The sequence below is a fragment of the Nicotiana sylvestris genome, chromosome 12 (assembly GCF_000393655.2).
Source record: "Nicotiana sylvestris chromosome 12, ASM39365v2, whole genome shotgun sequence".
Taxonomy (NCBI): Eukaryota; Viridiplantae; Streptophyta; class Magnoliopsida; order Solanales; family Solanaceae; genus Nicotiana; species Nicotiana sylvestris.
The window spans coordinates 106,014,585-106,027,812 of record NC_091068.1 but is presented as its reverse complement, the minus strand read 5'-3'; the positions used below and the strand labels follow the sequence as shown (position 1 = coordinate 106,027,812).

Sequence of the window (13,228 nt, the reverse complement as noted above, 5' to 3'; positions counted from 1 at the left end):
TTTCCAAAGAGGTTTCAATGGTTGGTCCTGTCACTCCAAAGTTTTGGTTAGATACTCAGATAATCTGAAGCATGTGCGAGCACTATTTGTCAACTAATTTGAGAAGCATGCGTAAGGTTTGATGCAAAAGGTCTTGTTGATATTGTATTCTGTCATTTTTACTTTGACTGACTTCTTGAGAATTGAACTTACAGTTTCACAGGTTAGATTGACGAGTCTTTTCATCAGTTTTTCATTTGAATCATCAATACATAGAGTACATTGACCACAGTACTGTCGAACTAAAAGAATTCTGCCATTGAATTATGATCGAAATGTGTAAAAAAGGATGTTAATAACCGTCAGTTTTTAGATTCTTGAAAACAAACAACTCATATTCTTTCATTTGGGTCTTTACTTACGTCAATCTGTACTTGGGTGACGCACCTACAATCTTAGTCTATCCACCTTTGCTCCACTGCCCAACGCCCCATAGCTCAAACACCCTGATGTCTCTTTCAAAATTCCTGGACATGGGAATTCAGAGGTGTGGAAGTTGATATACACCACCTTTTCTCAGGAGAGCAAGTTGCCAGAAAATCTGGGATTTTCAAGTTTTCTTTCCCTTTTTTTTTGTGCTTGTTTTTGACATTTCAAGTGGCCCATAAAGGTCAATTCTTATGTCACATCTCAGATCTTATCCCTGATGATATCTCATCTGGTTGACATCTCTTGAGTAATCCACATCCTGTTACAACCATACAGCATAATTATTAGCAATTCCATCATAAAGGTTTGATATTTCAAAAAGAATAAAAGGAAAAATAGAAGTAATTATTGTAGTGTGTGCATATGGTCCACTGGTTATTTGGTGATAGAAATAGCTAAACTTTTCTTGACTGAGTGTCTACCAGAAACAAGTGTTCTTATCTTCGGAAGATAGGTAGGGATAAGGCTGTATACACATTAGTCTCTCCTTGACTTCACTTGTGAGATTATACTAGGTTTATTGTTGTTGTTTAGAGATAGCTAAACTTATACTTTTCAAGTATCGAAATGGATACACCACTTTTGAAAGAATCAAAAGTTGTAGCATAGTTGCTTCATGTTAAAGGGTTGAAATCGTCATGCACTTGACTTTACTCATGCATCATTAAATGGTATATAATAAAGATTTTTATCTGAAGCAATACATGTGTTTTCTATTGACTATAAAACTTTGACAATCCTTGGACCTCTTAATCCTACTCCTGTTACTGATCTTTAGTCAAAATGACCCCATCAAGTCTTTCTTTTAATAGTGGGAAAGTTGGCCGAGTTTATAATTAGAAGATTTACCTAGGCATGAAAAGATTACTATGACTATATATAGGATTTCTTTAGTTGACAAAAGGGTAAGAAATGTCTATTTCTCTTACAAAAAGTTGTTTGCTGTCACTTCCCAAAGTTAAAATAGCACTTCCTCCGTTTCATTTTCTTTTATATGAATATACTTGAGAAACGAAATTTTCCGAAACTTATGGTTTTAAACATATCATGATATTTGTGTAGCTATAAAATTATGTCACTAAAAGTAAAATACGAAGTTTAAACTTAATTATTTTTAAATATAAAAATATATTATTATTTTTTGAAATAAATTAAAAGGAAATAATATCAAACAAAAGAACAAAAAGTTTAGTAAACTAGCTTAATAGCCTGTTTAGCCAAGCTTCTTAGGGCTAAAAGTGCTTCCTCTTTTTTTTCACCAAAAAATACTTTTTTCTCATAAGTTTTTGATATGTTAGGTGTGATTTCTATTTATTCTTGAGGAAGAAGAGAGTTTGATTTGATTGTAAATAGAGGTCGACCAGCAAAGTTGACTATATAGTATGCCTTTTTTCAAAAGATAGCTGGCCAAAGCTAATTCATTTGACTCATCAATCTAAATATCTTTTGGGTCGGGTCCACGGAGCAGACCCAAGTCGGTCTTCTGCAACTGCAAGGGTTGATGTGTTAACACACTATTTAAAGATATGACACTCTTAGCAATCATTCTATTGATGTTATTCCCAAGGTGTACGATTCCAGACATGTGGAAAACACAGAAAGTAGATGGTAAGAAGACAAGGAACGCGAAAGAAGAAAAGAAAATTTTCCTTTTATTTCTGCTAAAACGGAAGGAAAGAAATAGAGAGAGTGAAGGAGAGTATTATTTTCTAGAGATCCCACAAGAGAAAAGAGAATTTCACCTTAAACCAAACAGGGGAATTAATGTATTAACAAATGTTATTTTAAAAATAAACTAAGGAAAAATATCATATAAAATAGAATGCAGGAGTAATATCTACAATGCTGTTCATTTAACAGCTTAATCATTGTAGTTCAAGATGTTTATCTCTCGCGAGTCGAAATTTCTGTTGTATTAAAAATTTCCACTCCTCATTTAACATTCCAGTTCGGTACTATTTTCTCAAATAAACTTATCTGTCGTTAGGTTTGAAGATAAGTTAGGTTGGATTAGCCATGCAAAAATTAGTTATCCCAGTATTATTATTATTTTTTATTGACTGTTTGATATGTTTATTAATTTTGAAATTATCAATTTTATTGTTTTATCGTGGGATAACTTATCCTAAGTTATCCTAGAATTATTGTTCCACCCCCTGATCGGTATATATTATCCTGATACTATTTTTAATCATGCCTTTATCTCAATATTAATAACCAAACAAGAGATAAAACGATACTAAATTTTTATCCCATGAATATTTTTACTTATCCATCATTAATTTCTACAGGCGTGGAACTAAAAGTAGGGAGGAGAAAATAGCTCACTACAAGTTCCAAAACAGCTTACTTGATTTCAAATAGTAGCAAATTTGATTTCTATGACGAAAGAAATTACTTGTTCAACTAGACTACTTATAAATTGTGAGATATTTATATATGTTATGAATAAAATTGTAATCAGAGTGAATGTCTTTTGTAGAGAATTTTACTTTGTGGTTAAGTCATTTTTTTCCTATAAATAGAGGGGTTTTACCCCGTTGTAAATCATCCCAAAATTCAATAAGAATTACTCTCTCTTTCTCTGCAATATTGTTCTTCTTCTTTATTATTTTATTACACGTTATCAGCGCGAAACTCTACCGTCTCAAGAAGCTTTTTGAGAAGATTAAGGTATAAGATTTCTCCTCTTTTTAATTATGACTGACATTATGAAAAGAAAGTTCGTTGCCCTTGAAATTTCGGGCAAGAACTATATGACATGGGTGTTGGATGCTGAAATCCATTTAGATGCAATGGGTCTTGGAGACGTCATTAAAGACAAAAATAAAGCATCCACCCAAGATTGTGCTAAGGCCTTGATTTTCTTGCGTCATCACCTTGATAAAGGGTTGAAAATAGAATATATCTCACAGCCAAAGATCCACTTGTTCTGTGGAACAGCTTAAATGAAAGATATGACAACTTAAAGTTGGTCTAGAGATTTAATTTGCTATGAATCTGTCACTATGGACTGTTCCGTTAACTGATAATTACCTAACCATGGAAAGCCATTATAAATTCAATATCATACTTGGAATGAATATTTTTAAGATTCTGCACTAGACTCTTATCAATCCCATCATCACTTGTAAGTGGAGTTTAATTTTCTTCTCCAGAAAATTGAAGGTATGTAGTCTCCATATCTATGTGTTGAATATACATTGACAGAAGCGTAAAATTGTCTAGTGGTTCAAAATCATAATTTTTAGTGAAGGTATAAGTGCATATGTTGACAGCATATTGAACTACTAACGAGATTCACCTATTTGCACATAGCAAACCTTTAGTAGTGTTTCATGTTTGGTTAAGACTCTACTAGTTCACAATTGTAGTATTTTCCAAAAGTATTACTACCATATTAGGAATCCAGAAAAGGCAATAAGCAGCCAACTAATTTCTTTACTCAGTTTTACAATCCAATCATACATGCTTTGATTAATAGTGATTGGTGAACCGTGTGATATTCTGAAGTGGTCTCTTCATTTCTCATATTAAAGGAATTTTACATTTGTACTAACTTGTATATTAATAAATAATAAGTTATGAAACTTAACAAAACAAATTGTACTAATTTCAGTATATATAAAAATTCATTTTCTGACATCAGTATCTTCCACAATTTAACCTTGGCATGATGAAACTAATGATGCATGAGATTTAATTATGAATTGTTGGTTCGTTTAATTATTGAGAAGATTAAGAAAATATGGATATCTCTCAAAACAAACTTGGATCAAAGTTTAATTGTAAAAATATTTGTGTAGTTGATTCATATACGACACATACAATATTAAAAGAAGAAATATTTCTCTCATTTAAGTATGTGTAAGGCAGATGTTACTACAGTTTCTGGTAGTAGTAATTAATTGAAAACTCTGGAAGAGCTACTATAACTCTGCCTACGGGAACAATACTTATCAGAAAGAATGCAATGTTCTCCTCCAAGTTCAAGAGGAACTTGTTGAGTTTTAAAGATATCCACCGAAATGGATATCATATTGAAACAATAGATAAGAATAATTTTGAATATCTCATCATTACCAAGAATGTCTCTGGCCAGAAAAGGGTTATTGAGAAATTCTCATCTTTATCTTGTGGCCTGTATTGGACAAGAATTAGTGCAATTGAGGCACATTCTACCGTAAACTAAAAGGTTACTGATTCCAATACTTTTGTAGTTTGGCATGACCGATTGGGACATCCTGGATCAATTATGATGAGACGAATTATAGAAAACTCAAATGGGCATCCATTAAAGAATTTAAAAATTCTTTCAAATAATGAATTTTCTTGCACTTCTTGTTATCAAGACAAGTTAATTATTAGACCATCACCAACAAAGGTTGGGATTGAATCCCCTGCGTTTTTGGAACGTATACAAGGGGACATTTGTGGACCTATTCACTCACCTAGTGGGTCGTTTAGATATTTTATGGTCTTAATAAATGCATCTTCTAGATGGTCTCATGTGTGCCTATTGTCATCTCGCAACCTTGCTTTTCCAAAATTAATGGCACAAATAATTCGATTACGGGCACAATTTCTTGATAATCCAATTAAGTCTATTAGACTTGATAATGCTGCTGAGTTTTCATCCCAAGCATTTAATGATTATTGCTTATCAATTGGGATAAAAGTGGAACATCCTGTAGCTCATGTTCACACTCAAAATGGCCTTGCAGAGTCTTTAATTAAACGTCTGCAATTGATAGCAAGACCGGTACTCATGAAAACGAGGTTGCCCACTTCTGTTTGGGGTCACGCCATTTTGCATGCAGCAATGCTAGTTCGTCTCAGATCGACAAATTATCATAAATATTCTCCGTTGCAATTAATTTTGGGTCATGAACCTAATATATTCCATTTAAGAATTTTTAGATGCGCAGTATATGTGCCTGTAACACCGCCATATCGCACCAAAATGGGTCCCCAAAGAAGGTTAGGTATATATGTTGGGTTTGAATCGCCCTCCATTATTCTCTACCTCGAAACACTAACGGGGGATTTGTTTACTGCACGATTTGCAGACTGTCGATTCGATGAGACACTTTCCCCAAAATTAGGGGAGAAGTTGGTGAAACCAAATGGAAAATTTTGTGAAAAAATCCATCATTGTCTCATCTTGATCCACGTGCCTCTATTTGTGAAAAAGAGATACAAAAGATTATCCATTTGCAGAGAATAACAAATCAAATGTCAGACGTATTTACGGATCTGAAAAGGATAACAAAATCACATATCCCTACAGAGAATGTTCCAATCCGTATTGATGTCCCTGTTGGACAATCTTCTAGTGTCATAGCTAATGAGTCAAAAGCACGCCTAAAACGTGGCAGACCATTGGGTTCTAAGGATAGACATCCTAGAAAAAGGAAAACAAATTATCAAAATGACACAACGAAAGAGCCTTATGAAGAAATCCACGATTTAACCAGTCCTGATATTCATGAGGAAATCACTGAGCCTGAGACTCAAGAAAATAAGGAACTATCAATAAATCCAAACGATATTAAGACAAATTTGAATCGATTGGATATAGTGGTGGATTATGTCTTTGCTTATAATGTTGCATCTAGCATTATGCAAGATAGTGAGGATCTTGAACCTCAATCTATTGGAGAATGTCGACAAAGATGTGATTGGCCAAAATGGCAAGAACCAATCCAATCAGAGTTGAGTTCACTTGCGAAACGTGAAGTTTTTGGCCCTGTAGTCCAAACACCTAATAGTGTTAAGCCTGGTGATTATAAATGGGTCTTTGTACGCAAGATGAATGAGAAAAATGAGGTACAAAGATATAAAACACACCTTGTTGCACAAGAATTTTCACAAAGGCCTGGTGTCGATTATGAAGAGACATATTCACATGTTATGGACGCTATAACGTTCCGTTATCTCATTAGTTTTGTTGTCCATAAAAAGCTTGACATGCATTTAATGGATGTGGTTACCGCTTACCTTTATGGCTCACTTGATAATGAGATATACACGAAAATTCTCGAAGAATTTAAAATGCCTAACACAAATAATTCAAAGTCCCGGAAAATATTTTCAATCAAATTGCAAAGATCTTTGTATGGTCTAAAACCAATCAGGACGAATGTGATATAATCGTCTTAGTGAGTATTTATTAAAGGAATGCTATATAAATGATCTCATTTGCCCATGTGTTTTTATAAAGAAAACATCGGAATTTGTTGTACTTGCCGTATATGTCGATGACATAAACCAAATTGGAACTCCTACAGAACTCCAAAAGGCAATTGATTATTTAAAAAAATAATTCGAGATGAAAGATCTCGGAAAGACAAAATTATGTCTCGGTTTGCAAATTGAACATTTGGCAAACGGAATTTTTGTCCATCAATCTGCTGACATAGAAAAGGTATTGAAACGTTTTTACATGGATAGAGCACATCCATTAAGTACTCTGATGGTTGTTCGATCACTTGATATGAATAAGGATCCATTCCAACCTCAAGAAGAGAATGAAGAGCTACTTGGTCCTGAAGTACCATATCTTAGTGCAATTGGTGCACAAATGTATCTTACTAATACTACAAGGCATGACATGACTTTTTTAGTTAATGTCTTAGCAAGATATAGCTTTACTCCTACAAGGAGACGTTGGAATGGAATCAAACACATATTACGGTATCTAAAAGGAACTAGCGATATGGGCTTATTTTATGGCAATAATTGCAGTCCCGATTTTGTTGGTTATGCTGAGCTGGGTATTTATCTTCCACACAAGGCTCGATCTCAAACAGGTTATGTATTTACCTGTGGAAGCACTGTCATATCTTGGCGAACGACTAAGCAATCAATTGTAGCTACTCCATCTAATCATGCTGAGATAATTGTTATTCATGAAGCAAGTCGAGAATATGTGTGGTTGAGGTCTATAATACATCTTATTCGAGACAAATGTGGTTTGAAATGTGACAAATTACCCACGATTTTATATTAAGACAATACAGCATGCATAGCCCAATTGAAGGGAGGATTCATAAAAGGAGATAGGACAAAATACATTTCACCAAAGTTATTTTTTACTCATGATCTTCAAAAGAATGGTGATATCAATGTGCAACAGATTCGTTCAAGTGATAATATAGCTGATTTGTTCATCAAGTCTCTATCGACGTCAACCTTCAAGAAGCTAGTGTACAAGATCGGGATGCGAAGGCTCAAGAATGTGAAATGATGCTCTCATTAGGGGAGTTTAATATGCGTTGCACTCTTTTTTTTCTTACAAGGTTTTGTCCCACTGGGTTTTCCTTGCAAGGTTTTTAACGAGGTAACCAAAAGGCGTATTGTTAGATATGTGTACTCTTTTTCCTTTTCTAGAATTTTTTTTCCCATTGGGTTTTATTTTAGTTAATGTTTTAACGAGGCACGTTACTTATTGAGTAGACATTCAAGGGGGGTGTTATGAATAGAATTGTAAATAGAGTGAATGTCTATCTTGTAGAGAGTTTTACTTTGTGGCTAAGTCATTTTTCCCCTCCCCTATAAATAGAGGGGTTTTACCCCATTGTAAATCATCCCAAAGTTCAATAAGAATTACTCTCTTTCTCTGCAATATTGTTCTTCTTCTTTATTGTTTTATTTCAATATATGTTTCTTGACCTTTAGTCCTTTACTATGACCTATTTCCGATTTAACTACAATACACATATTAGCTAGGTGCATTGTATTTTCAGAATTAAATATTATGTGGGGGGACTGTAGAGTTGTGTATACATCTGTCTCACCAAAGGAAACAGGAAAATCAAAGTGGGAAATTAGTCATATCTATAATTCCCATAGAAAAGTTAAAGTTTAAATAATAAAATAAAGAGCGTACCATGTTATTGTGATGGTTATTTTTAGCATAGGAAGAGGCAGCAGGAGGATTGGAACAATGGACTTGATATTGGTAATACGGCTGGCCAGCTTGACCCTGATACTCATGACTCTGTTGGTGGTGGCTCGGTGTCGACGAACCATCTGAGGTCGATGGTTCGGACCAGGAAGACTCATCTACCTCGCACTCTGCTAGGTTCACCCCAAACAACCTTACTTGTCTCCTTGTGTTGTTTCCATTTGCTGCTGTTTGTTTGTGCATTACTCTACTTCCTATATATTTATCACGGAAAAAATCAATAAATAATAAACAAAACAAAAAACCATTTTTCAAATGTGAATTTGCACATGTATATAGGCATTATATGAATTATGTGCCTAAATGCAAACCGTATATCAAAGGTATATAAGGCTAGGGGTCGTTTGGTACGGTAGGATGTATGTACATGTACTTGGTAATTAATCCCTTTGTTTGGTAGAGTTTTTTAACTTATTAGTTATACACCTTATTTAGTATTATTCTTATAAACCTGGCATTAGCAATACCATGACTTTTTAATACACGGATAAGCATGTAATAAAACAGAATTGGCCTTTCAAAACCTTTAATACACCAAACCAAACAGATAGGAAATAATCACAGCAGAACTAATTACAGCATTACTAATACACCTTACAATTCTTATACACCCTACCAAACGACCCATTGGGGTATTAGTTAAGATCAAATATTGTGTGCCCAAGTTATTCGTGGAAGAAAAGTTAGTGTGTTAAGATGAAATAGACCTGATTGGTTGTTGGTTGGTGTATATATCAGGCACACACTCTATTTTATAGTCTATACCCATAATAAAAGAACATAAAAGCAGTTTTTGTTTATTTATGTGGCTAGCTAGCAAGTTGCAGTAAAGTTCTTCCACCTTTAATGAGAGGTCTTATGATTTGAGTTTTATAAATGAAGACCTTTTGGTAGGGAGCACAAAAACTCTCAAAGTGTGCTTTTTACAAAGCTAAATCTAAATTAGTTGAGTCAATAGATTAATTCTGAATATCGAATGGTTGGAACAAAAAAGAAGCAAATGGAGTTGAAACAGATGGGGAAAAAAACAAAAGCAAGTAGCATGCCGCTTGTTGTTATTAACTAAACTACATGTTATAAACAACCTGCAAAGATTATTTATACAATGTGTCAAAAATGTACAACTCTTCACAACAAGGCCACAAAAAGAAAGAAAAGAAATGTTTCCACTCCCTAAGACAAGTTGAATTTTGATGAAAATTCTTAATTTACTAACTTTACTCCAATAAAATCGCCAATTATAAAAAGTATTATTATTATTATTATTGTTGTCACGTATTATTTTTGGTTGTTGTTAAATTTATTCATTTATGTAAAGTATTTCTTTACACAGAAAAATTAAATATATACATACTGGAAAATAATATAACTATACCAGCAATACGGAAAAGATAGAAACGTGTAGTATTTGTCTGCATGTAGGTACAGTACTACATCGAAAATGAAGAAAAAAATAAAAAAGAAGATAAGTAAAAGAAAATAATACCTGCATGAAGACAGTCAGGTTGGTATGGAACACCTGCCGACGGATAAGGATGCCCAGACCCACCGTAGTACACCTGGCCCCACCCACCACCACCGCCTCCCGGCGGAGCAACCCCACTTTCTTGCTCCAAAACGGTGGCTCCAGCGGCGGTATTCCTCCTCCTCCACCCAATAAATGTCCGGTCGCCGTCTAACCGGTGGCGCTCAAACAAAATAAAATCACCAGCGTCTAATTTTTTCTCCTTCACAAAACGGCTCCATCCTTTAGTTAATACATAACTTTGACTACTATTCCAATATGAATATCTAAAAGTCCATAATTTCCCTAACTCGTCCTCGAAATTCAGTAAAAATCCCTTTTCGCCCGAGTCATTTTGGGTACCATTAATAGGGAAGTATTTTTCCGCGTGTTGTTTTGGGATGACTAATCTGTTGAGCTTCCCTACATCGCTTGGTGTTAATGGCTTTTCAAACAAGTGTTCTTTTGGGATTTCATTTTCTTCTAATTGGTTGCTATTAGGACAGAGAGAAGTAGGTGTAGTTTGGTTTTGGTGATTTGGAGATGAGGATTTTCTAGTTGATTCCATGATATAATGTTGTTTTGTTTTACACCAGAATGGTTCTGTAAGTTGTGAAGGACAATGGTTTATGGACATCTCTGGAAAGAGAGAGAGCAATGGGTTATAAATGGAGCTTCACATATTTGCTCCAAATATTTATACAATTAAATCACTTAAAAGATAATTATAATACTATTATACTACCTCAGTTTCAATTTAGATGAGGTAGTTAAAGTTTAAGAGAAAAAAAGAATTTTGAAATTTGTGGTCTTAAAAGTTTAAAGAATAAAAGTTTTGTGGGACTATGACATTTGCATTGTTATAAAAGCTTCTCATTAAGGATAAAATGAAGAGTTTAAAGTTGAATTATTTTCAATTATATAAATGTGTCATTCTTTTTGGAACGAACTAATAAAGAAAGTGTGTCATCTAACTTGAAACAGAGGGAGTACTAAAGGTTTGTTTGGTAAACAAGTTATCACAAGATTAATTATCCTGGGATTGTTATCTCACTTAGCTACCTTCCCATAGGGATTAAAATAACACTACTATCTTGGGATACCTAATCACAGGATTAGTTAGGCCATCTCCAACCTTGCCCCCATCCCCCATAATGGGGGAAATTTTTGGGGGAATTTAGCTCCAACTCTCCCCCATTTTTGTCCCCAAAATGGAGGATGAATAGTGTTCCCTCAAATATGGGGTACACTATTCATCTCCCTCATTACTATTCATCAATTTTTATTATTATTTAATCTTTTAATTTATCTCTTATATATATCTAATTATGTTTATGTAATGTCTTTATAATATTAATATTATATCTTAACTTTGGTGTATAATTTTGATAAATTAACTTTCGTGCATTTATTATTTTTATGTAAAATTATAAGTTAATTTTATTGTAGAATTGTTTTAATTATGGAAATTACAAATTAAATAAAAATAAAATATGGAATTTGTTTAATGGAAATTAACAAATGAAATTGAAATGAAAGATAATAATATAATATAGAAGAGAGAGAAGAATATAAAAAAGTTTGGGGAAAAAATGGGGGAATGATTGGAATAAGTTGTCCCCAAAATGGGGATTTCCCCATTTTGGGGACCAAAAATAGGGAAATCTCTATTTTGGGGACCAAAAATGGGGTAAAGGTTGGAGATGCCCTTATACCATAATTTTATTCCTACCAAACATGGAATAAATTAATCTCAAATTTAATTTTGAGATTAATTTTTCCTTATCCCTGTACTACGAGGTTTAATAATGTAAAAAAATTACACACTAACTTAAATACTTATAAATTACCTATGCAGTGATGTAGGAACGTGGAAGGGGCAGGTAGGAGGGATGTATTTGAATAGCGGGTGTGTGATTATGGTTTTTAGGTGTGGAGATAAGCAAAATCAATCATTTGTATTCGGTGCAATTTACTGCTTGGCAAGTACAAAAACATAGGTAAATACATATGGACATATAATTAAGTAATTAAAAGTCTGTTATTTTTAACAAAAGTTCGTACAGTTCAATATAATATAAGAGCGGGTAAAGATCTGAGGATCAAAATTATATCCACGTACGTGCTTGGTCCATTAGACAAGAGGGGTTGCTCTTATGTTAAGCAACCTCCACTTCCAACCAAGAGGTTGTGAGTTTGAGTCTCCCCAAGAACAAGGTGGGAAGTTTTTGGAGTGAAGGATACCGGAGGTCTATTTGAAAACAGCCTCTTTACTCCAGGGTAGGGGTTATTGTTGTTGTTGTTGTTGTTATACGTGCTTGGTCCACATATTATAATACATACACAACAAGGTGAAAATTATAGGTTCACTCTCTTAGATACACAATTTGGTGAAAATTACAGGTTCACTCATAGATATTATCAGACCCTTTGATTAATTATGAAAATAAACAATGGACAGAAATTGTAGATAGTATTTCTTTTAGATTCTACGTGAACCCAACTGATGATTCGAGTATATGACATTATGATTAATAGTGGCGAAACCAGAAAATTCAATAAGGGTGTTTAAAGTTTATTTTTTACTTAATAAAATATTTTACTTTATTCATAATATAATTTTTCGATGAAGGATGTTCAGTTAACCATCTTTGGCCGTACATAGATTCGCCCCTGATAACTAAGGTTCGTGAATTCGAACTATACACGTTTTCTGGTGGCATTGGAATTGACATAACATGTATAAATCTTTATAAATATGAGACTTAAGATTGTTCTAACAACAACGGAAATTTATATTGCTGGGATCCTTTGAAAATCATCGGGCATCCTCTAAAAGTAATATATTTCTGAAAAATTCAACACAAATATAAATGAATCATTTTAGAGAGTTCGCTCGATGAGTGACGGATTGCCAATGAGTGGCTCCGCCACTGGAGGTTGCTAGTTCAATTCCTATTAGTCACACTTAAGGATCGTGAATTCGAACTACACACGTTTTCTGGTGGCATTGAAATTGGGCAAAACAAGTATTTTTACGAATATGAGATTTTAGATTTCTTTTAGCAGCAGCAGAAATTTTATTGCTCGGATTCTTCGAAGAGCGTGCTAAATCCTCCAAAAGCAATGTATTTTTGGAGGATCCGATAAAAATATTTTCATGCAGAATGGGTAAAAATAGTGAAATACAAGGATAGAATATCAGAGTAAATTCTTTGGCAAAGAAACAGGACCATGTTACTATGTTTGCTGGCTGGCATAAGGCTTTGTTCTTTAAACCAAACAAA

The 13,228-nt window shown here is 33.8% G+C and overlaps 1 protein-coding gene across 1 annotated transcript; it reads right to left on the bottom strand.

Moving 5' to 3' along the window:
* Window positions 1–274: 274 nt before the first annotated feature.
* LOC104213662 (B3 domain-containing protein At2g36080) lies at window positions 275–10,644 on the bottom strand. The gene is made up of 3 exons (XM_009763193.2): window positions 9,924–10,644; window positions 8,360–8,631; window positions 275–727 (listed from the first exon to the last, which is right to left on the bottom strand). Exons 1-3 carry the CDS (start codon window positions 10,576–10,578, stop codon window positions 677–679), a joined length of 978 nt encoding a protein of 325 aa, XP_009761495.1. The 5' UTR covers window positions 10,579–10,644; the 3' UTR covers window positions 275–676.
* Between the last annotated feature and the right edge of the window lie 2,584 nt (window positions 10,645–13,228).

Bases quoted from the DNA above. Each gene is read 5' to 3' on its own strand.
- LOC104213662 (XM_009763193.2), bottom strand. From the start codon at position 10,578: ATGTCCATAAACCATTGTCCTTCACAACTTACAGAACCATTCTGGTGT. The intron at 8,632-9,923 runs GTATTATTTTCT...ATAAATATATAG, and splicing joins ACCTGACTGTCTTCATGCAG to GAAGTAGAGTAATGCACAAA. The intron at 728-8,359 runs GTACGCTCTTTA...TGGTTGTAACAG, and splicing joins ATAACCATCACAATAACATG to GATGTGGATTACTCAAGAGA.